We start from the raw sequence: 25,773 nt of genomic DNA, 5'->3' as shown, positions 1-25,773 counted from the left end.
GTGGGAGATGCTGAGGAATTGAATGCAGCATCCAGCGCTGCCACGAGAGGGGGCATTTCTATTTCTGCAGCATAAACCCAGTATTATGGAGCTGGATGGGACTCCTGAGCAGTTTTACATTTGATGAGATTAGCCCCATTGAAAGTCCATACATGACTTCAAGAAGCATTTTGTAGTCTAAATATTAGATAATATTACAGCTGTTCGAATTAGTGATTAACTGTGAATGTTTCCGTTAATTGAATAGATTGGGAGGACTCGTAAAAATCAACATTTCATTGTGCAGTACACACGTCTGCTGCATATATGACAAATAAAATTGAATTGAATTGAGATCTCCAAACTAATTTATATCTCTACCCCATTTTCTCATGATACTAATTTTAGCTGTAAATAACTTTTATTTTGCTCACTCTCCATTTTACTAGGCTTATAGATACATATTACACAGTCATGTATCATTTGCCATCTGTTTCAAAAATCTACCAAATAGAAACTAAAGGGCAGTGTGAGCAATCTACCTGTAGTGTGTAAGAAACTGTGCAACAGAAGACCGTTGCTAATATTCTAGTCTGAAACCCTGATAAATTGTGTGAAACTGGCTGTTTGATGCACTTGACATTACTGACCCTCATCTTAAAAAAAAAGCAGCATTATCTTACAGCATAAGGCATCAATCAGACTTGACTATATGCATAGTATTTTTTAAGTGAGTTTTAGTGTATGCAAATTCACCTGAATTCATCAGGAATGGTAGCATAGCGGTTATGTTACTGGGCTAGTAATCTGGACTAATTATCCGGAGACATGAGTTCAAATCCCACCACGGCAGCTGGGGAATTTAAATTCAGTTAATTAAATAAATCGGGAATAAAATGGTAATGGTGACCATGAAGCTATCGAATTGTCGTAAAAACCCATCTGGTTCACTAATGTCCTTTAGGGAAGGAAATCTGCCGTCCTTACCCGGTCTGGCCGATATTCGACTCCAGTCCCACAGCAATGTGGTTGACTCTTAACTGCCCCTCTGAAATAGCCTAGCGAGACACTCAGTTGTACCAAATCGCGGCGACTAGGGCTGCAGTGGTTCAAGAAGGCGGCTCACCACCACCTTCTCGAGGGCAAGTAGGGACGGGCAATAAATGCTGGTCTTGCCAGTGACGCCCGCATCCCGTGAACAAATTAAAAAAAAAAAGTGACATAGAAGATAGGAGCAGGAGTAGGCCATTCGGCCCCTCGAGCCTGCTCCGCCATTCAATGCGATCATGGCTGATCATCCAAACTCAGTACCCTGTCCCTGCCTGCTCCCCATATCCCTTGATCCCTTTAGCCTTAAGAAATATATCTAACTCCTTCTTGAATATATTTAATGAATTGGCCTCAACTGCCTTCTGTGGTAGAGAATTCCACAGGTTCACCACTCTCTGGGTGAAGAAATTCCTCCTCATCTCTGTCCTAAATGGCTTACCCCTTATCTTTAGACTGTGACTAATGCTGATATGCAATTTCAAGACTTTGAAAAATATAACGTGTACATTTTCTGCCATCTTTCCAGATGGGAAAACCTCAGAACACTACCCAGAAATTTCGGAGAAAATCAAAGATTGTTGAGGGACAAAATAGCCATGCGAAGACGAGCGCCCAGAAGGCAACTGTTTCACCCCAGGCTCCAATTCCAAACCTCCTGGATAATGTCCTAGAAAGCTGTAACCCCTCCCAAGAAAGTAAAGCGATACTTTTAAGGAAAACAGCATCAGAGTCTGCAGAGGAGCCTGCCCAGGGATCTGACAGAACGTGCACTCTGAGTAACAACTTGACGACAATCAAAGCCGTGCCTTCAGCATCAAAGGAATCCCTTTCAGGTCTATTTGCCGATGGAAATTTTGACATCATACAGCCTGCAAATTGCAGCTCTGCCTCTGTGGCCCATGAACCGATCTCCTCCAGTCTGACTCCAAGCTTGCCAGTAGAATTCTCTGAGCTTTCTCATTCAAACCTCGAGCGCATTTGTGCCAATGAAAATATAGCTTTGTTTTCCTGCAAAGTTTGGAAAGAGGACTGTCTGCTAATAATCCTGTTTTTTACTAATCGCAGCAGTGTAGCAGTTACTAATGTAACAGTCAATTTTGCATTAACTGAGGAATTGCAGGTAAATACGATTGATATAACCTGGCAGTGGTATTATACAGTAATAAGTAATTAAAAACGGGTTATTTCACAGAATCACAGAAAACCCACAGTGCAGATAGAGGCCATTTCGGCCCATCGAGCCTGCACCGACACATATCCCACCCGATCCCCGTAACCCCTACACCAACACATATCCCACCCTATCCCCGTAACCCCACGTATTTAATCCCCCTAACACTAAGGGTCAATTTATCATAGCCAATCAACCTAACCCGCACATCTTTGGACTGTGGGAGGAAACCGGAGCACCCGGAGAAAACCCACGCAAACACGGGGAGAATGTGCAAACTCCACACAGACAGTCACCCGAGGCTGGATTTGAACCCGGGTCCCTGGCGCTGTGAGGCAACAGTGCTAACCATTTGCTGAAATAAAATGTGACTTTTTTAATATAGACAACCCCACATTGTATTTTTGGTAAGCCCTAATGTTATCATTGAAAGATAAATGTCATTAAGTTAATATTAAGTATCAAAATATTTTTTCTGAACATGAATGGGGTTTGTATTAAACATTACTTTAAAACAAAAATCCCTAATACCAGTCATGTGAAGTCTGAAATAAGAGCCACGATTATACCAAATAAGTTGTAGTTTCCGAATCGGGTCAGCCTTCTATCTGTGAAGTGCAGTGAGCTTCTGAACTTGTTCATATTTTGCTGCTTTTTTTTGGAATTTGTCCATCCCATTTTTAGTTGTTTTTCTCTTTTTGTATTGGTTTCTCTCAACTCCGTCTTGTCTCCGCCCGCCCCTCATCCCATACCCATCAGTCCTGAGCTGAGTGATCGGACACCCGATCTGCTCCTCGGCACCTGCTCAGTAGCTTGTTGCTAAAAGTGCCTTGGATTTGGGGAAAGTGTTTATCCTCCTCTCGGGCTCTCCCTGTGGACGGATGAACCAAAGTAAGGAGTTTACTGTGTTGGGGAATAGCGCTTGCAAACCCATCCTACCACTGCAACATGTTACACACCACTTTACTTCATATTTTTCTTGTTTAAATGTGATAATACTGTGTGTATAATTTTGTTAACATTCCTATCTCTGCTTTTAATGTCTTTATTATTGCACAGGCTTGTGAGCGCACAGACTTCCCTTTTCCAGTAGTGGAATCCCAAAGCACAGTCAAGTGTCTGCTCTGTCTGCAGATGGTGAAACCGTGTACCCGGGTGCCACTTACAGGGCACATTACTTATCATTTGGAGTCCAGTCAATGTACCCAAGAGGAATTTGCTCTTGCTCTATTCTTATCCGATTTCATCAGGTACGAGACTAATTGTTTTTAAAAATTGATTTTCATAACAATGAATTGTTGCCCAATGCTGCAATAAGCAGAAGCTTGACCATTGCACGTTTGAATACTGAATACCTTTTGCAATTTTAAAATATTTATGTATTCTATTAGGCTATTTAGAGTTTTTTTTGTACATTTCTAATGTTCAATATTTGTGAAGTGGAATTGAAGAAATTTGCTGGAACTTACTCTTATTACAGCATATCAGTGTGGAACTGCAGTTGTAGTTCTTGGCACCTGGACATCTGCTTGTCCTGATGCAAGTATCAGTAACTGAAGGTTCAAAACCGAAATAAGGGTCCTGAATAAATTGGGTCTTAGTATGCTAATCCCAGGTGTATAATAGCACTAGCTCATAACCCTGCAGTGATGATATACAGCACTTGGCCCCGAATATCTTGAGTTTCACGTTGTTTTAAAACTCCTGTTACCGTCCTCTGGAGAATGTGTTTTGTAAGCAGCCATCTGTGGGCCTGCATTTTGATTGATCGGCACTAAAATATTTGACCTTGTTTGAATGGGATAGTTATGAAAGGCATCTACCCAGAAACACCAAGGCGTAACGCCTCTCTGCTGACTGAGCTAACATACTATCTGAATGTTGGCATTCTCAGGTAATCAAGAAAAGACCGTAGTCTGTTACGAGTGGAAAGGCAAGAAGCAACTCCTCAAATTCATTGGCTCCAGATGCAGCCTTGCTGCCAGTCAGTAATATTATCTTTCTAATCCCGGGAAACAAAATGCAGGCTCACCTGTCATCTGTGGGGTAGTTACTCACCAGCCAAATTCTCTAATAATCATGATGGAGAAAGTGAAACACAAAAACTGTAGGGGAGACCTAGGGGGTAATACACTAGATATTTTCCTATGTACTGATACTCTCTCAAGAGGAATTGGATTGAAATTGGCCTCACTCATTTCAGTCATTTTTTCAAGCTGATCAAACTTACACTGGAAGGCAACCAAGTTCAAAAATCAGCTGAGGCTGGGACTTTGACTTCGAGTTGGCTGAGGTAGATTGGGAAATTAGATTAAAAGATATGACGGTAGATTAGCTATGGCAAACATTTAAAGAAATAATTCATAATTCTCAACGAATATACATTCCCTTGAGGAATAAAAACTCAACTGGAAAAGTGGTATAGCCATGACTTACTAGAGAAGTTAAGGACAGTACAGGAAACTTTTTTTTATCCGGCACCGATGGGACCGGCGTGGTGCCGGTTGATCAAAAAGTCCGGATTACAGAGAGGTATACTTACCAAGGTACGAGAGCCCCGTACACGGCCACAGGTGCAGGAGCCCCTGTTACACGGCCACAGAGCCAGGAGTCCCTGTTACACGGCCACAGGTGCAGGAACCCCGGTTACACGGCCACAGATCCAGGAGCCCCTGTTACACGGCCACAGGTGCAGGAGCCCCTGTTACACGGCCACAGGTGCAGGAGCCCCTGTTACACGGCCACAGGTGCAGGAGTCCCTGTTGCACGGCCACAGGTGCAGGAACCCCGGTTACACGGCCACTAATATATAGTAAAACTTACCTGAACCTACTCCCGAATTTTGCCGGTTAAGAGAGGTTTCCGGATATTGAGGTGCCGGTTAAAAGAGAGTTTCCTGTATTTGATTACTAGAAGAAGCTTACAATGTTGCCAGAAAGAGTAGTAAGCCTGAGGATTGGAAGGGTTTTAAAAATCAGCAAAGGATGACTAAGAAATTGATAGAGGGAGGAAATAGAATGGGTAAACTAGCAAGAAATATAAAAACAGATTGTAAGAGTATGTAAAAAGGAAGAGATTAGTGAAAGTATTTGTGGGTTCCTTAGAGGCAGAGACAGGAGAAATTATAATGGGGAATAAGGAAATGGCAGAGATGTTAAATATTTTGTGTCTGTCTTCACAGTAGAAGACACAAAGAACATACTGGAAAATTGTGGGGAATCCAAGGATCTAATGAGAGTGAGGAACTTAAAGTAATTAATATTAGTAAAGAAAAGGTACTGGAAAAATTAATGGGACTAAAAGCCAACAAATTCCCTGGATTTGATGACCTACACCCTAGGGTTGTAAAAGAGGTGGCTGCGGAGATGGTGGATGCATTGGTTTTGATCTTCCAGAATTCCCTAGATTTTAGAACGGTCCCCGTGGATTGGAAGGTAGCAAATGTAACCCCGCTGTTCAAGAAAGGAGGGAGAGAGATAACGGGGAACTATAGGCCAGTTAGCCTGACATCAGCAGTTGGGGAAATGCTAGAATCTATTATTAAGGACGTGGTAATAGGGCACTTGAAAAATCACCACATGATTAGGCAGAGTCAACACGGTTTTGTGAAAGGGAAATAGTGTTTGACAAATTTATTAGAGTTTTTTGAGGGTGTAACTAGCAGGGTCGATGAGGGGGAACCAGTGGATGTAGTATATTTGGATTTTCAGCAGATAAGGTGCCACACAAAAGATTAGGGCTCATGGGATTGGGGGTAATGTGGATTGAGGATTGGTAAACAGAGTAGGAATAAATGGGTCATTTTCAGGATGGCAGGGTGTAAATAGTGGAGTGTCGCAAGGATCAGTGCTTGGGCCTCAGCTATTTACAATCTATATCAGTGACTGATGAGGGGACCGAGTTTAATATATCCAAGTTTTCTGATGATACAAGGCTAGGTGGGAAAGTAAGCTGCGAGGAGGCTGCAAAGGAATATAGACCGGTTGGGCAAGAAGGTGGCAGATGGAGTATAATGTGGGGAAATGTAAAATTATCCACTTTGGTTGGAAGAATGGAAAAGCAGAATATTTTTTAAAGGTGAGAGACTAGTAAATGTTGGTATTCATGGGGATTTGGGGACCCCTGTACACACATCACAGAAAGTTAACATGCAGTTACAGCAAGCAATTAGGAAGGTAAATGGTATGTTAGACTTTATTGCAAGGGGGTTGGAGTATGAGAGTACGGAAGTCTTGCTGTAATTATATAGGGCTTTGGTGAGACCACACCTGGAGTACTGTGTACAGTTTTGGTCATAGAATCATAACAGCACGGAAGAAGGCCATTCGGCCTGTCAAGTCCGTGCCGACTCTTAGCTAGTCCCCTCCCCAGCCCTTTCCCTGTAGCCCTGCAAATATTTTTCCCTCGGATACTTATCCAACTCCCCTTTGAAAGATAAGATTGAGTCTGCCTCCACCATTGCAGTGCATTCCAGATCTTAATCACTTGCTGAGTAAAAAAGTGTTTTCTTACGTCGCCTTTAGTTCTTTTGCCAATTACCTTAAATCTGTCCTCTGGTTCTCGACCCTTCTGCCAATGGGAACAGTTTCCCTCTATCTACTCTGTCCAGACCCCTCATGATTTTGAACACCTCTATCAAATCTCCTCTCAATCTTCTCTGTTCCAAGGAGAACAACCCCAGCTTCTCCAGTCTGTCAACGTAACTGAAGTCCCTCATTCCTGGAATCATTCTCGTAAATCTTTTCTAAACCTTCTCTAAGGCCTTCACATCCTTCCTAAAGTGTGGTGCCCAGAATTGGACACAATACTTCAGTTGAGACCGAACCAGTGTTTTATACATGTTCATCATAATTTCCACACTTTTGTACTCTATGCCTCTATTTATGAAGCCCAGGATGCCGTAAGCTTTTTGAACTGCTTTCTCAACCTGCCCTGCCACCTTCAACAATTTGTGCACATATACCCCCAGGTCTCTCTGTTTGTGCACCTCCTTTAGGATTGTACCCTTTGATTTATATGTCCCCTCGTTCTTTCTACCAAAATGTATCACTTCATACTTTTCTGCGTTAAATTTCATCTACCATGTGTCCGCCCATTTCACCAGCCTGACTATGTCTTCCTGAAGTCTATCACTCTCCTCCTCACTGTTCACTATACTTCCAAGTTTTGTGTCATCTGCAAATTTTGAAATTGTTACCTGTTCACCCACGTCCAAGCCATTAATATATATCAAGACAAGAAAAGCAGCGGTCCTAGAACCGACCCCTGGGGAACACCACTGTATATCTACCTTCCAGTCTGAAAATACCTACTTCCCTTAGAGGGGGTGCAGTGAAGGTTCACTCGATGAATTTCTGGGATGAGAGGGCTGTCCTATGAGGAGAGATTGAATAGAATGGGCCGATACTCTCTGGAGTTTAGAAGAATGAGAGGTGATCTCATTGAAATGGAGAGGGTTTGACAGGGTAGATGCTGAGAGGCCGTTTTCCTTGGCTGTAGAGTCTAGAACTAGGGGGGTCATATTCTCAGGATAAGGGGCTGGCCATTTAGGACTGAGATGAGATATTTCTTCACTCAGTAGGTTGTGAATCTTGGAAATTCTCTACCCCAGAGGGCTATGGATGCTCAGTCGATGAGTATATTCAAGACTCGGATCGATAGATTTTTGGGCACTAAGGGAATCGGGATATGGGGATAGGGCGGGAAAGTGGAGTTGATCTAGAAGTTCAGCCATGATCTTATTGAATAGCAGAGCAGACTCGATGAGCCATATGACCAACCCTGCTCCTATTTCTTATGTTCTCATTACGCACTCTACTTAGAATCCCATCTGTGATCCTCAGAATTTTTACCTGAAGGATCAGGATTAATACGCACAAGTCATCTTTTTTCTCTTTAATCCTTTGGTTTCCTCAGGCTGTACAGGCAGGTGTGTGACTTGCTTCCAGACCGTGACCAGTCATTGTGACCTGGGGCTACTAAGACCTCTGTAGCAGCAGCGTGGTGGTAATGTCTGCCCCACCACTTTTATCTTTTCTTCCCCAGCTCAGTTTTCAGTAGGGTTGGTCTGACCTCTGGTGCTTCCCAGTCGTGACATGGCAGAAACACAAACCTGAGCTGTGGTTGGGGATTGCAGACACTTAGCCACATCTCGCCACTCCATGTTGTTTCACGGTGCGAAACCGCACCTAACCCTACTCACATCAGTTTCACGACTGGAAATTCTTGGTATTTATTGACTGAAAATGTAATTGTATGATCAGCAATGTAATTTTATAATGATTTAAAAACTCTTAACGAAGTACAAAGCTGCACCCTCCTTTGTTCCTTTTTATTTGATTAATTTCCGGTCATCCGCCAGAAATTTTTCAATCAGATTATGACTCTTGATTGTGTGCGAGCAACGCAGTAAACTATTCAATCACTTTCTAGGGTGGCGTAGAAACTCAATACATTGGAGCTAGTTTTCTACCCCCCCCACCCCCCCCCGCCCCAAACACCCCACCCGAAGGTGCTGACTGTCTCATGCGGGTATGGTTCCAGAGGAAATGATTGCCAACCAGGACCTTGCCTAAGTGGCGGTTATTAACGTGTGAGCCTCAACTCATCTAACTGGGATCTTCCTGGCCTTTATGACACAGAGACTTTGGGGGTGAAATTCAACCGTGGTGGGGGTGCAAAACGGGTGATAGTGGATTAGTCGCCCGTCACTAGACTGATTCCTGGGATGAGGAGAGATTGAGCAGAGTATGGCTGTATTCCCTAGAGTTTAGAAGAATGAGTGGTGATCTCATTGAAACATATTAAATTCTTAAGGGGCTTGACAGGGTAGATGCTGGGAGGATGTTTCCCCTGGCCGGAGAGTCTAGAACTCGGGGGGTCACAGTCTCAGAATAAGGGGTTGGCCATTTAGGACTGAGATGAAGAGAAATGTTTTCACTGAGGGTTGTGAATCTTTGGAATTCTCTACCCCAGAAAGCTGTGGTTGTTCAGTCGTTGAGTATATTCAAGACAGAGATCGATAGTGCAGGAAGGTGGAGTTGAGGTAGAAGATCAGCTATGATCTTATTGAAAGGCCAAATGGCCTACTCCTCCTATTTCTTATGTTCTATACACCCTGCCTGGTTTTCCTTTCCATTGACCTTTTATTATTAAGTATATAAATGGGTGTGCGAACCGATGCCACCCATTTTGCACCCCTGCTGAAGTTGAATGTCACCCCCTTTACCTTCAGTTATTGGAGAGTCCAGAAAAAAATAACAGGAGCTTTGGAGGTGATGATTACTGTACAAAGATGGGTTAATGTTGTTTTCTTTGGAACAGTTTGTTTTTCAGCGCTACCTTATACTGAGATCTGAAAAAGGGGAATTCTCTACCTTCTCAAGTGAATGCTAGGGCAGCTGTCCAAGTTAGGCCTCGCTGATTGTTTAGTTCCTGCAACCTTTTTATATTAGCAGTTGGATAAAATTCAGCTGTTGCCCAATTAATTAACAATACAATTATGCTGATACTGTTCTGATGAACCCGTGAAGTAATGGAGTTTAATTTAAATTTTATTTTAAAGCACATTATAAAAGTTGATATTCTCATTCAAAAAACTTAGCTCACGTGTCTGTCTGCTTCCAGGCCATTAAGACTGTCCACTGAAGAATTTGGGCACCTTTGGCTTTCACTATCCAACGATGTGAAACAGAATCTTAACGTTTCGTCAAATTCTTCTGAAGCTCTAACATCAGCACTGCACACACTGCAGCAGGAACTCAAGCTCCATATTGTGGATATTATAGGTAATGTCTGATTATTGTGCAGCGTCTTGAACTGAAATTATATGTAAACGGAGTCAACACTGTACGTAAATCTGACCTGAAAACTTTTCCTGTTACAATGTGGTCAGATTATTGTTTCTGGCCAATTTTCTCTCCTCTTCCTCTTAAAGCATTGACTCCTTGCGGGAGAACAGCTCTAGAGACGATGTTTTACCTCTAATACCATGCGTAAGTGGCCATGATTCATGTGTGAGCCTTGACGGCTGGCTACGTGACTGCAGGGGACATCTCGGACAAGCCTGATCCTTCCTTCCTTCCTTTCAACATCCACCTGTGCGCATTTGCAGCTAATCAGAAGAGCCGTCCACACGTAGGCAGCAAGTTTAAAATTGTACACGATACTTTCAAATGATGTCCCCCCTGGCATGTGCCATCATGCAATCCTCGGAGGCAATTCCCTTGGAAATCTTTAAATTTTATACTAGAAATTGTTCATTCGGGTTAATTTCAGAACACTTCTTTACTTTGCAGTTGATTTTTTTTTTTAAAATCTGCAAAAGTATCTGTCAGTTTGAGAGGCCGATCACTACAGTACTGTGATTCGGGCAAACAGAGGGCATTTCTGTCAATTGGCTGACTGGGCATGGATATACCATACTTTAATCAAAAAGTGAATTGGAAATCTAAATCTGAGTTTACTGTGTATCCCAAAAAGTCAACGAATTAGAAAGAAACTTAAAAGCTACAAACACTTTAACCACGTGCAAAAAGAATAAAAGTAATAATCTCAACGTTTCATTCATTTCTCCCTCGCTCTTCTCCGCCTTTCTCCCTTCCCCTTTCCTCTGCCTTCATTCCCCCCCCCCCCCCCCCCCCCCCCACCAACCCCTGCTTAAAAAAAAGACAAAAGAAAAAGTTAACATAGCAAGTTAAGAGTATTTATAACAGCTCTTTCCAAGTATTTGAATAAATCTTCCTGCTGGCATATATACATCTGCCACTGGCCAGTTCCTGTGTGCTAGACAGTGGGCTCCTGTGACCCTGTGGATAGCATCAGCAGACATGTTCTGTTGATATGTCAGGAACCTAATTCTACAGATGCAGTAAGTTAGATACTTGGCCAGTAGAGGTCAGCGGCAGGCTGTTAAGACACCACGTTCATTCAAAATCATTGCTTATAAAAGTGATGGCTGTTTCTGGCCAGAAACTGAAACAAAGCAAGTCTAAGAAAGCAGGCAGAGGAAAGAACCATTTTTAAGTCTTTTAGAAGTTTTGAGATCCTCCATTTTTGAGTACCTTTCTCATCTGTGTTTCTATAGTTACATGTAACATCGACCTTTGTAAGACATTCCCTCACTAGAGGGAAGTTTTTATATGCTGGCGGATTGTCTTGCCGTGAGCACTAACCTGTCGGCTCAAAGTGCTTTACTAAACTTCTCAACGTCTCAATCGATTACTGCTGGTACCCTCTTAACTTAACGAACTTAGTACTGGGGTTTTGCCCAACTTGGCAATCTCCTCTCATTATCCTCCAGCTTCCTTTTGTAAAGGAGCATGCTGCTAGGAGCTATCGGTGCATTGGAGGGTGTGTATTTAACATACTTTTAGATTGTTACGCATTTTTGAAAGTTTTGCCAGACTTAATCAGGAACTTTGACTCATTAAGCTGATATCAGCGAACAAATACTCAACGTGTTCCACTCTGCACTATCCCTGATGGAAACAATTTGGAGAAATTTGGGGAAGCTCATAATAGTGAATAAAAATGGCTTGATACTGGTCTTGCTGACAGTTTCTGCTTTGCTGAAAATGACCTTTCTATGGTTCCAGTGCCCTTTTATATTATAATTGAATCAATTGTGAACGGGGGAAAGTGTGGCAAAGTATATTGCTTAAAAGAAAATAACGGAATTATGGATTTAAATAACTTGCTTTCATCTGAGACTTTGTCCATGTATGATAACTAGCTTATCCATCCAAACATTACAGACAAAACCCAGTCCTTTCCTCGCCTGATGTCCTCATGCATATACTTTTTAGACGGCAATCAGGTACTGAAGTTTGGGCTGATTTTTTTTCTTCCCTGCCTAACCCAGGGGCACTGAGGCCAATTGTGGCACCCAAGTATTGTCCCAGCTGACAGCCAACCCGACTCCGGCCAGGAATGGAACCTGGGGTCTTGCTGATCTGCATGGCTCAGCACTGGACAATGAGCAACAGAGAAGCTGCCCTGATCTAGTACATTTGTAAAGTGTAGCATTTTGATCGAATTTTTAAAAAGCAATTCGAATGAATGCATCATTGGCAATTCAGATGTTAACCATAACTAAAGAGTCAACCCTACCACCACCTCAACAGTCGAGGGGTAGGAAGTAGACTGTATGAAATTGTGCAGCTTGAAACCACCTTCACTGCTTCCACTTTTTTTTATGAATGTTAGCTGGTCATCCTTCTGGGTAGCCCACTCCTGATGGTCCAATCTAACCCCGATATCAGAAATCATATGACGGAGTTTAAATTTATGCTCTTTGTTTATTTAGCTTTGGGGGGGGGGGGGGGGATGGAATGATATCCAGTTAACCACATGTAACCACATCATAGCAAGGACACAACTTCTCCTCAGCTCATGGGGTGTTGTGGACAGTTAGGTGTGAACAAGCTCCTTCTCTCTCTTTCCTGGAATGCTGTGGCACCGTCCTCTGTACTGAGCATGTTGCTGTACTCTGACTTAGACAGGAATGTGTTTGAGTTGTCTCGGCTCAGACCCTGGTGAACATGACTCCAACCGCAGAAAACAAACCTCAGTTTGCATTTGGTACTGTAATAGCTGTAAAATAGATGTTGAGGAAAGCAAACCCACCACACACCGAAAAGTATTTCCACTGTGCTGGGTTTGGAGCATTTGTCCAAATTAACTTTGACTTTTATCTGCAGGAGCAGAAGGGATTATAGCATGCCAACTGCTTCCATCAACCTCCTGTTTACTGCATTGCCGATTCCATGCTGGGGTTTTATCAGTGTGGCTGCGATCAGGTTGCTGTGTCCTTCCAGACTGTTTGCTGTACGAGTGCCAAAAGGTGATACAAAAAGTTTAACTTCAGCAAAAACTCAAGCCAAAAATAAAGTCAACCAGCTTGTGTTCACTTCACTGCGGTTTGGCACAGGTTCTCGAGTAGATTGGACTCAAGATGGTGGAAATGTTTGATGTGAGACTTCTCGTTGAGGACCAGTGAAGATCGGTTGTTCTAGAGCAATGACACGTTGAGAACAATGGTTAACCACTGCAGGTGACTTTTAGCCTCGGAGTAAGAACATTTTTCCAATGGTGGAAGCTACCAGAAGTGGCAGCTACTTATCCTATCTTTGCGTCGTCTTCGATAGATTTGTCTTCCTGGTGGCCCCTTTGAGAGATGTTCAAATGTTTCACTTTGATATAATTTCCAAAGTATTTTTTTTAGCATGGAAATTCCAATTGACACCTTGGCAAATGTCACAATGCAGCAGTGAAATTCTGCTCGTGAGCACGAGAGGAAACTGCAAATCGAGGGAAAGCATTTTGGATCCATATTTGACATTTTCGACATGTTGGGATTGCTGAGGCAAGTGCAGTTTCCTACTTGTTTGGCAAATGCCAGGAGCCTTGGAATATTGTAACGTGTGTAACATGTTTACAATTGGCAAGCAAACTTAAAATTCTCATTTAGAAGTTCCACCGAAGTGCACGCCAATTTATTCTGCCTATGATGCAACTTGACGTCAGTTATATATTGGGTATCTATTCTAATACCTGAAGTATTTTGTAGACCACACAATCTTTGTTGTCTGATTTTTTTTTTTGAGCACAGGAATAGTCAAACACGAATGTATGTTTTGTAATTGAGCATATTGGGCCTTGTTTGCTGTAAGTTCTGTAGAGAGTGAAGCGATTACTTCAAGCTGCATTGAAAGTGCAGAATGGAATATGCCTTTGTTTGGTAGAGGTACATTGTTTTATTGCTCCAGTGTTCTAGCTGTAACTCTAGAATTCACCAAGAGCTCGACTAGTTTGTTGCACTATAATTAAAAATAAAAGTGAGTTTGCTTCTTATTTCTTGCACTGCGGACAAGATAAAAGTAATAATCAGGGAAGTGTTTTCATGCTGTACCAGGTCAGCAGTGCATGTAATTTAATAGTGTTTTGAAGACTAACCCAAAGCCTTACGTTTTTACAATATAATAACCGAAGTTTATTTGTACCTGTGGTACAACCTCCCTGTTTTAATAATGGATGGCTATATATATATATATATAAATAAAATCATATTGTAAGTGTTTTATTATGGTTTTCATAAGCACCTGTAATTTAATAAATATGCCAGGCTTAATATAACTTTTTTGCACATTGCTGCTTAGTTTTATCTAATTTCTCAGCACACAGCTGTATTATGCATCTCGCTGCCCTTGATTGTGTAATCAGTTATACTGTGAATAATTTCACCTCCAGTTACTTCAGTTGAGATTCATCAACAGCACTGTGGCCACCCAAAGTTTGACAGTGGTACTATGCTTCTGAAACTGAAAATGTGGATGGGTTCTTGGTAGGTATTATTTTTATGGTGAAATTTCTGTTAATTCTTCTGCCATTCTCTCCCTCCATCTCCAAAGGCATACATGCATATTTGAACTATTGTACTTCAGCTATTGTACTCTACAAAAAAAATCCTTTTAACTTGTTCTACATTACCTCTAATTTAAAGACCGTTACTTAAACTCCAAATAAAGGCCTTAAAGAGCTTTAAGTGAAGACCAGTACCAGCAAAAAAAAGTTCAGATTATTTGTCTTGTTGAGATTTTGCTGATGCAGAATAGTTGCCAAATTTAACCACATAACAGTCGCTGCCCTCTAAATAATTCTGTGAAGAGGTTTGAGACAATTTGATGTGACCTGCCAAAGATAGACTGTTTCCATTGGTGGAAGGGTCAAGAACCAGAGGGGACAGATTTAAGGTGATTGGCAGAAGATCCAAAGGTGACATGAAGGAAAACTGTTTTACGCAGTGATGTAAGAAAAAGGAGTCTCACACATTAAGTAACTTTAAAGTAAGCTTTAAGCAACTTATAATCACACTATATACAGGAGAGGTCTTCACCATGCCTCTGGTAGAAGCCCCTTACAATACTGAACAGTTCAGCATTTATACCAGTCCAACAGGAAGTGATGTATGACAGGAAGTGATGTATGTACAAAGTTCACAGTTCATAGTTTCACAGTTCACAGGAAGTGACACATAACTTCCCGGAAGTTATCATTATTATCACACGCAGCGAGTGGTTAGGATCTGGAATGCACTGCCTGAGAGGGTGGTGGAGGCAGATTCAATTGTGGCTTTCAAAAGGGAATTGGATAAGTACCTGAAGGGGAAAAAAAATTGCAGGGCTACGGGGAAAGGGCGGGGGAGTGGGACTAGCTGAATTGCTCTTGCAGAGAGCCGGCACGGGCTGGACGGCCTACTGTGCAGGAATGATTCTATGATCCTATTCTATAAGATGCTATGGAAATTCAAGCCTTATTTATTTAGAACAATCACCGTGGGCTGTGGGCTGATGGTAGCAGCTGTTTTTGTTATAATCTGAGTGTCGGCTTCGTGAAACACAGCTGATGAAATGACTGATGCAAATGAAATCAGATTCGGCAAAATCTACTCGGTGGAGGGAGCCAGTGTCTCTGGTCTTCGGCACGTGGCGTATCAACATGGTGGAATTTATGATTGATGTGGATGGCACTGCAATTTTTCTAGCCCTGATCCATGATCAAATAACTCTCCTTTGGACAGACTAAAGGTAGGAGAAATATATTTTCACACATTTATGAAACAATTGTTGGCTGCCATCGAGCAAATGGTGAGAAAAGCATAGTCCAATCTGTTAAGTATTTCCAACTCCAAAAGTAAAGAAGTTTTACTGCAATTATATAGGGCCTTGTGAAACCACACCTGGAATACTGGTTACAAGTTGGTTCTCCTTATTGAAGGAAGGATGTACAGTACTTGATTTGGAGGGAGTGCAATGAAGGTTCACTAGGCTGATTCCTGGGATGAGGGGACTGTCCTATGAAAAGAGATTGAGTAGACTAGACCTATATTCCTTAGAGTTTAAAAGAATGAGAGGTGATCTCATTGAAACATAGTTCTAGGGAGTCTAGAATTAGGGGTCACAGTCTCAGAATAAAGGATCAGCCATTTAGGACTGAGATGAGGAGAAATTGCTTCACTCAAAGGGTTGTGAATCTTTGGAATTCTCTACCCAAGAGGGCTGTGGATGCTCAGTCGTTGAGTATATTCAAGACAGATCGGTAGATTATTAGCTATCAAGGGCTATGGGGATAGTATGAGAAGGTGGAGTTGAGGTAGAAGATCAGCCATGATCTTATTGAATGGCGGAGCAAGCTCGAAGGGCCGAATGGCCTGCTCCTAGTTATATTCTTAACATAAAGAATTCCAGGTGTGTAGCATAGGCAAGATGATCAGGAGTGGAACAGCCATGCTAAAATCCATACTGGTAAATATCGATTAGGGCAGAACTTTCAAGGTGATAATTTTGAGAGTTATCAGTTTCTATAACTTTAGAATGTACACGTTTGAGGTTAATAGGATGGTAGTTAAAAGGGGACCAGACATTATCTCCCTTAAAGATAGGCAAACAAAATTCCAAGGAGAAAGAAAGTTGCCCTAGGAATATTGTACATTGAACAGACAGGTTTGCAGACATTTGCAATTTGTCCTAATTCAGGGGCAGGGAAGCGTAGTGGTAATGTCACTGGGCTAGTAATCCAGAGGCCTGAACTTTTGACCCTGAAAGGTGAGTTCAAATCCCACCACGGCAGACTTGCATAAAAAGTAGCACCACTACTGGCCGAGCCCTGAAGGACATAACTGCCAGTCTGGGCCTGCGACAGGCGGAGAGAGAACCAACACGAGGGGAAAAACCTACTTGAACTCGTCCTCGCCAATCTACCTGTCGCAGATGCATCTGTCTATGACAGTGTTGGTAGCAGTGACCACCGCACAGTCATTGAGTCGAAGTCCCGTCTTCACACTGAGGACACCCTCCATCGTGTTGTGTGGTACTACCACCGTGTTAAATGGGATAGATTCAGAACAGATCGAGCAGCTCAAAACCGGGTGTCCATGAGGCGCTGTGGGCCATCAGCAGCAGCAGCAGCAGAATTGTATTCCACCACAATCTTGTCACCTTATGGCCCGGCAGATCCCTCACACTACCATTACCATCAAGCCAGGTGACCAAACCTGGTTCAATAAGAGTGTAGAAGAGCATGCCAGGAGCAGCACCAGGCGTACCTAAAAATGAGGTGCCAACCTGGGGAATCTGCAACACAGGACTACGTGCATGCTATAGACCGGGCTAAGCAATCCCACAATCAACGGATCAGATCAAAGCTCTGCAGTCCTGCCACATCCAGTCTTGAATAGTGGTGGACCATTAAACAGCTAATGGGGGGAGGAGGAGGCTCCATGAATATCCCCATCCTCAATGATGGTGGAGTCCAGCACGTGAGTGCAAAAGACAAGGCTGAAGCATTTGCAACCATCTTCAGCCAGAAGTGCTAAGTAGATGATTCGTATCGGCCTACTCCTGAGGTCACCACCATCACAGAAGCCAATCTTCAGCCAATTCGATTCACTCCACGTGATATCAAGAAATGGCTGAGCGCACTAGATAAATGCTATGGGCACTGACAACACCCTGGCTATCGTGCTGAAGACTTGTACTCCAGAACTAGCCGCGCCTCTAGCCAAGCTGTTCCAGTACAGCTACAACATTGGCATCTATCCGACAATGTGGAAAACTGCCCAGTTATGTCCTGTCCACAATAAGCAGGACAAGTCCAACCGGGCCAATTACTGCCCCATCAGTCTACACTCAATCATCAGCAAAGTGATGGAAGGTGTCATCGGCAGTGCTATCAAGCGGCACTTACCAATAACCTGCTCACTGATGCCCAGTTTGGGTTCCGCCAAGACCACTCTGCTCCCGACCTCATTACAGCCTTGGTCTAAACATGGACAGAGGAGATGAATTCCAGAGGTGTGGTGAGAGTGAGCCCTAGTAAAACTGAAGTCAATGGGAATCGGGGGGGGGGGAAACGCTCCATTGGCTGGAGTCATACCTAGCTCAAAGGAAGATGGTTGTGGTGGTTGAAAGTCAAATCATCACAGCCCCAGGACATCGCTGCAGGATTTCCTCAGGGCAGTGTCCTAGGCCCAACTATCTTCAGCTGCTTCATCAATGACCTTCTCTCCAACATAAGGTCAGAAATGGGGATGTTCGCTGATGACTGCACAGTGTTCAGCGTCATTCACAACTCCTCAGATAATGAAGCAATCCATGCCCGCATGCAACAAGACCTGTATAACGTTCTGAAAAGATGCAGGTAACATTCGCGCCACAGAAGTGCCAGGTAATGACTATCTCCAACAAGTGAGAGTCTAACCACCTCCACTTGACATTCAATGGCATTACTATCACCGAATCCCCCACCATCAACATCCTGGGGGTCACCAATGACCAGAAACTTAAATGGACCAGCCACATAAATACTGTGGCAACAAGAGCAGGTCAGAGGCTAGGTATTCTGCGGCGAGTGTCTCACCTCCTGACTCCCCAAAGCTTTTCCACCATCTACAAGGCACAAATAAGGAGTGTGATGGAATACTCCCCACTTGCCTGGATGAGTGCAGCTCCAACAACACTCAAGAAGCTCAACACCATCCAGGACAAAGCAGCCCGCTTGATTGCACCCCATCCACCACCTTAAACATTCACTCCATCCACCACCGGCATACCGTGGCTGCAGTGTGTACCATCTACAAGATGCACTGCAGCAACTTGCCACGGCTTCTTCGGCAGCACCTCCCAAACCCGCAACCTCTTCCACCTAGAAGGACAAGGGCAGCAGGCGCATGGGAACACCACCACCTCCAAGTTTCCCTTCAAGTCACACACCATCCTGACTTAGAAGTATATCTCCGATCCTTCATCATCGCTGAGTCAAATTCCTGGAGCTCCCTCCCTAACAGCACTGTGGGAGTGCCTTCACCACATGGACTGCAGTGATTCAAGAAGGCAGCTCATCACCACCTTCTCAAGGGCAATTAGGGATGGGCAATATATGCTGGCCTTGCCAGCGACGCCCACATCCCATTAAAAAAAAGGATCAAAAATGTTTTGAAAACAATAAGAAGGACACCATCCAGCGCAGAGGTTGATTGTAAGTAATCCAGAGAGTAAAGGATCTGGCGATTGTGACTAAGATAAGATTTATAGTGATTGACTAAAATGGAGGAAGCTTATTGGGCAAGATTAGACTGGGGCAGAAAAATGACCCCTAAGGGTTCTTAAGTCCTTTAGGAGAGAGAACAATATGAAGAGGGATGGAACGAAGCGTTTTTAGAAATTTGAGAACCCACTTTGGAACAAGAGGGGAGGTTGATGGACAGCTGACAGACAGCAGTTGGTGCTTCTTTTCAATAAAGTTACATTTAATAGTTCTGATGGACTTCAAGGTGATGTGTGGAGATAAAGTTGCTGAGGACTTTGTGCTCTGCCAGCTCAGCAGTCTCATATAATGGGCAGAAGTTATGAGAGGCAGCAGAACTGGCAGAGCATAAAAGCCCGAGCAGCAGCAGAGGATGTTTCTCTAGAATGGTCATTACTTCATGTGCTAGTTTGTGTCATGTAGTGAAGTAACTACACATATGCTGGACTTTATGGTTTTGACCCCTTGTTGGGAATGGCATGTAATTTAACTCGGTGATATAGCACAGAAGGAGACCATTCGGCCCCTTTAGCCAATGCCTGTGAGCTATCCAATTAGTGCCACTCCTCCTACGTTCCTCATAAACCTACAAATGTTTTCCTTTTCAATTATATATCCAATTCCTTGTTAAAAATTACTATTGAATCTGTTTCCAGCACCCTTTAATGGCAGTGCATTCCAGATCACCATAAACTCGCAGCGTAAAAAAAAATGCTCTTCATTCCACCTCTGGTTCTTTTGCCAATTATCTTAAATCTGTGTCCTCTGGTTACCGACTCTCCCGCTAGGGGAACTGTTTCTCCTTATTTACTCTTTTCAAAACCCCTCATAATTTTGGAAAACCTCTATAAAATCCCCCCTTAACCTTCTCTGCTGTAAGGAGAACAATCCCAGTTTCTCTAAAGTCGCCACATAACTGAAGTCCCTCATCCCTGGGATCATTCTGGTAAATATTCGCTGCACCCTCTCCAAGGCCTTGACATCCTTCCTAAAGTGTGGTGCCCAGAATTGGACACTGACACCTAACCACTGTGGTTTAGATTAACTGCCTTGCTTTTGTACTCTTTTTATAAAAAAAAAAATTATAAATAGAGGTATAAATAGCTTTTATCGATGTGTCCTGTCACCTTCAAAGATTTGTGTATATGAAACGTGACATGAATCAGTCATTCATGAAAAAGAGACTTATGAAATAATACTGAGCAGCCTGCGGGTGGCGCTGTCCAGGGAGAGTATAAATACTCGGGCACGGGCCCAGCTTGCGCAGGACATTCTTAACAGGAACTAGTGAAGGACACAACTAGACCTCCATGTTGTAAAACAGTTGATTAAAGCTTTGTTTAACGCTTAGACCAAGTGCCTAGTAGTTTTCTTACGTCAAACCCATCTGTCTTTTAGTGTTGATACACATTTATTTTGGCATTGTAAACAGTATTAAAAGATTTTCTGGCTTTATAATTCTGGTCCTACTTTAAGGGCAGCAAACCAAGTATCTGATGAATGTTGATTTTGACTTGACGTTACTTAATTTGGCAAAAATTGCAACGACAAAATAATATTGAAACCTGTTGTAGGACCCAATTTTGTGGTTAGCATGCCATTAAATGGTGAAATAAAATGAAATATTAATGTATGTATTTGAATTAATATTCGGCATGGTATGGTTCTTATTACTTTAATTTTCTCGCTCCCCCTTTAGCTGGAGGAGTAGAGGCCTGACCACTCAATCAGTGACAGAGCAATCGAGCACTTGGACAAGTATCAGCTGATCAAAGAAAGTCAGCATTGGATTTGTGATGGATAGCTCATCTTTGACTACTCTATTTGAATTTTTTGAGGAGGTCTCTAGCAAGGTGGATAGGGGAGTGTCTATGGATGTTGAAGGCATTTGACAAATGAGAGCACACCGGATTGGATGTGACCTTGTGACATGGGTCGCTAATGGGTTGGGAGGTAGGAATAGGGAACAGTGAGTAGGAATAAGGGTCTGTTCTCTCACTGGGATGTGACAAGCGGTGTTCCCCAGGGATGTGCGCTGGGGCCACAGCTTTTCACCATATTAATGACTTGGGACTTGGATGAAGGAAGAGAGTGTTGCATATCCAAGTTTACAGATGGTAAGTTTGGAGGCACAGTAAGTTGTGTGGATGGAAGCAGGAAGTTACAAAGGGTCATAGACAGACTAAGTGAGTGGACAAAACTATGGCAAATGGAATTCAATATGGGTAAGTGTGAGATCATCTACTTTAGGATCTGAGCAAGACAATTCGGATTATTTTCTGAATGGTGAGATTAGCAGCAAAGGGATTTAGGTGTCTATGTACACAAATCACAAAAAGCTAGTGCACAGTTGCAAAAAGTAATCAAAAAGGGTGGCAGGGGGGAGGGTGCACCTGCACCTGCACCTAATGGACCCATTGCACACATGGACATCAACCCAGTAATCAAAGCCTCCGGCCTCTGCTTAACCAGGGCTGTCTGAAGTGTGACCCAAACTGACTCCGAGCCAATGGTCACTCTTGTCTGGACGCAACTTCCCCACTGGTTCCCAGCCCGGTATTTAGAGACCGTATTCTCGTCTCTACTCACTGGGGCAACTTGTATGTATTTCTATGTATTATTGCAAAAAGATAGATCAGAGCACATAGTGTCTCAAGGAATTGAACTCTGGCTTGGCGAATTGATGAACAAAAATCTTTTCAAGGTTATTTGAAGTGAGATTTTATTACTAGTTTCAAGACTGAACATAACTTGCTTGTGAATGCAATTATTCATGTAGGACGTCTGTTTAGGTACATGTCCTCACAGTAACATTGTGAAGCAATATGATGTGCTCATGTGTATTCAGATAAAGAAGAAAATACCCTTGAACCCTCTCCCATAGTAGCTTGTGAATTAATATCATACAGTAACCTAAGTACAGCAATAAGGACAAATGAATATATCCAGTTGCGTTTCAATTTCAGTGCCTTTTTTAGGTGAGACCTAAAACTGAGGCCCTGTCAGATGGACGTTAAAGATCTCATGCCACATTACGAAGAAGTGCGGGGAGTTCTTCTGGTGTCCTAGCCAATATTTATCCTTCAATCAGCAACACCAAAAAACCGATGATCTGTTCATTTATCTCATTGCAGTTCGTGCGACCTTGCGTGTGCAAATTGGCTGCTGCATTTCCCTATGTTACAACAGTGACTATACTTCAGAAATACTTAATTGGCTCGTAAATGCTTTGGGACATCCTGAGATAATGAAAGGCTCTATGTAAATGCATGCTTTTGTTTTCTTTTAACAGGATTCAGCAACAAGAACAAAGGGTTGCTTGAGGTAACTAGCTACCATTTATAACCTGCAATACTCCAATAGCTAGAAAACCAATTAAATGACTTGATTGTAATATTGCAGATTAATTGGGCACCATTGAATACTTTTGCTGTCTTCTCAATCGATGGTGCCTCAGTAAGTGTTGCAATCGGGAATTTCTGGATGCCCTTTGCTAACTCTGCCGTTTAGTAGTGGCCTCATTACTTCAGGCAGAGTTCTAAAAGGAACATATTCAAGACTCTTCTGAACTAGAGTAGAATATAGTTCCAGAAGATGGTCTGTACTTGACATTGTATTTTGAGAACATGCTGCTCAAATTATCTCTCTTGAAGTAGTCGTCAACTCAGATGAACTTAAAGTGAGAAACAGCATCGTATACCCAAGTGTTCCAAATCATGTGCTGTTGTTTTGGAGATTTGTAGTTCCATCCCTTGAACTTCATACAGTATTTTATAAATAGGGTCACATCACAGTGGATACTTTTCATGTAATCTGCAGTATAACTTTGCGGCATTAGTTAGATGTACGCAAGACTGTTTTCTCAAACTCCCTTCTGACCTACAAAAACTAGAGGATGTTGTGCTGAAAAGCTGGCAATGGTCTCTTGAGTCAGATCCGACCTTCTTTGTTCAAAACAGTGCAAAGTGTTAAACAGAAGTGCAGCAATCTCTTCTAACAATAGCATGCAGGCTGCAGCTGTTGCTCGTATGTGTAAAAGGACATTCACTCCATGCAAAAAGGTTTAAAATTGAGCCTACATTTTCTGTAACCTCTCAGAATAATTCATTGCTTGTAAACACTGAAGTGTAAAACATCTGAAGAAGATGTAATTATTATTGTTGCATTCTTTATAATAATTTGAACCACTTTATGGCATACACTGTAGAAGGGAATATTACCTGTGACTGCAGATTCTTAACCTTAATGCACAAATAACATTTTGTGCCATAAATACCATAGGCCCATGATTGAATCCTGATATTGCTGCTTCTCCCTGTTCACGTGAATCCCAATATTGCTGCTTCTCCCTGTTCACCTGAATCCCGATATTGCTGCTTCTCCCTGTTCACCTGAATCCCGATATTGCTGCTTCTCCCTGTTCACCTGAATCCTGATATTGCTGCTTCTCCCTGTTCACCTGAATCCTGATATTGCTGCTTCTCCCTGTTCACCTGAATCCCTATATTGCCGCTTCTCCCTGTTCACCTGAATCCCGATATTGCTGCTTCTCCCTGTTCACCTGAATCCCGATATTGCTGCTTCTCCCTGTTCACCTGAATCCCGATATTGCTGCTTCTCCCTGTTCACCTGAATCCTGATATTGTTGCTTCTTCCTGTTGTTCTGTCTCTTCCCACCTGTCTGACCATGGAGGAAGTTACAAGCTGGTACAGTATTTGGTTTTCTGAAAGGCTTAATTTGGATTTTTCATATAAATTTGTAATTCATTTATAATTCTATTCAGGCAAGGGTTCTCTTTCAATATAAACTGTTATTTAAAAAAAAACATTTATTTATTATACAAATATCTTTTATTCTGGACACTATGTTCAGTATGCAGGGTTTGTTCAGATGCAAGCTTACTTCAGCAATAGATAATTGGGTGATGAAGAATGTTGTCTATGACAAGTACTGACATGTCTTACACAAGGATCATGCATTAAAAAAAGTCATCTTGAGTAATCAAGCACATTGGCTATAATTAGTAAGGGCAGTACTGTGATGTTTTTCATTTAAAAGTGCCCCATGAATAAAAATAATTTTTGACAATGAATACCTTTTTAGTTATTATCTGGCTTTGTAATTGTAGTCAGTAATTTCCCAGGAGTTGAATGCTGTTAAGCTGTTAAACCAGCTCCTTTTACAGCACTGGGTCTCTCGCTGTTATTGAAGTAGAAATTACTTTGCACGTTTTTAGTTAATACTTTTAGATTAAGCTCCTGTGTTTGCTATTTTAATGTAGTCATTAACTATTTTAAAATGAAGCATCAATGCCACCTTAGTTTATCCGCCAGAATGGTGCAGGAAAGGAATCCTTTGGTAGTTTTCCGTGTCTCCTGTGTATGACAGCTAAGGATGTCAAATCTCAACCTCCAGACAAAATCCAGAAAAATTGTCGAGATTTGAACTTTAGCTTTCAGCCATAAGCCCAACTCTTTAGGTGTGTAACCATCTAATAAAACACTGACAATCCCAGACAACATAACTGATTAAAATCCACTTTACATTTAATTGTGTGTATATATAATACTTTATTTAAAATGTATAGAGAACTGGACAGTACATGACTGGTAATTTCATACAAAGTCTATGAATTGCTAGAACCAGATATACTAAATGTGATTGAAATATGGCTTCAAAAGTCAGCTGCAGACTGTTTGGCCTTTTGAGACTATTTGACATCCACATTGTAGCCTATCAATACAATTAAGAACAGTCTGTACAATAGAGAAATTGAACAGCAACTAATGGGAAATAGCAGCTAAAATAGCGAGTACATAGAAAATTGAACTCTTAAGGGAATATTAATGAATATCAAAAGCATCAAATAGATCCAGTAGTCACAAAAGAAAATCAACTTTAACATTTGAGTCAGCTGCCAGTCTTTTGGTTGGTGACTTAAATACATTTCCTGAAGCTATTGATTCACAGTGAATGACAGTTAAATGTTAAAGAAAGAACTTGCATTTATATAGTGCCTTTCACATCCTCAGGACGTTCCGGAGTGCTTTGCAGCCAAAGAACTGTTTGGAAGTGTAGTCACTTGTTTTGTAGGCAAATGCAGCAGCTGATTTGTGCACAGCAAGCTCCCACTGACAACAGTGAGCTAATAACCAGTTAATCTGTTTTTGGTGGTGGTGATTGAGAGATAAATGTTGGCAAGGACACTTAGAGAACTAACTTTCTGCTTTTTTAAATAGTACAATGGGATCGCCCACCTGAACAAGCAGATGGGGCCTCAGTTTAATGTCTCATCTGTAAGACAGCACTATCAACAACACAGGAACGGGAGTAGGCCAATCAGCCCCTCGAGCCTGTTCTGCCATTCTATTCTGTACTTCAACTCCATTTAGGTCTGCCTTTGCTCCATATCCCTTGATACCCTTATCCAATCTTAGTCTTGAAAATTTCAATTAACCCAGCTTCTACAGCCTTTTAAGGCAGAGTGTTC

At 42.2% G+C, this 25,773-nt stretch overlaps 1 protein-coding gene across 3 annotated transcripts in view; it reads left to right on the top strand.

Annotated features, from left to right (window-relative positions):
• ap4e1 (adaptor related protein complex 4 subunit epsilon 1) overlaps positions 1 to 14,335 on the top strand; it is a 62,401-nt gene extending 48,066 nt beyond the window's left edge. For all 3 annotated transcript variants that reach the window (XM_085968640.1, XM_085968638.1, XM_085968639.1), the window contains 4 exons: positions 1,556 to 2,149; positions 3,260 to 3,450; positions 9,827 to 9,987; positions 12,901 to 14,335. In XM_085968640.1, the coding sequence (XP_085824766.1) occupies positions 1,556 to 2,149; positions 3,260 to 3,450; positions 9,827 to 9,987; positions 12,901 to 13,061 (1,107 nt within the window). In that variant the 3' untranslated portion in view covers positions 13,062 to 14,335. The remainder of the gene's footprint in view (positions 1 to 1,555; positions 2,150 to 3,259; positions 3,451 to 9,826; positions 9,988 to 12,900) is intronic.
• The last annotated feature ends 11,438 nt before the right edge of the window (positions 14,336 to 25,773 follow it).

Source organism: Somniosus microcephalus, chromosome 27, assembly GCF_052327205.1.
Source record: "Somniosus microcephalus isolate GS21.2 chromosome 27, FLI_Smic_1.0, whole genome shotgun sequence".
NCBI classification, from domain to species: domain Eukaryota; kingdom Metazoa; phylum Chordata; class Chondrichthyes; order Squaliformes; family Somniosidae; genus Somniosus; species Somniosus microcephalus.
This window is presented reverse-complemented; position numbering and strand designations above follow the sequence as displayed.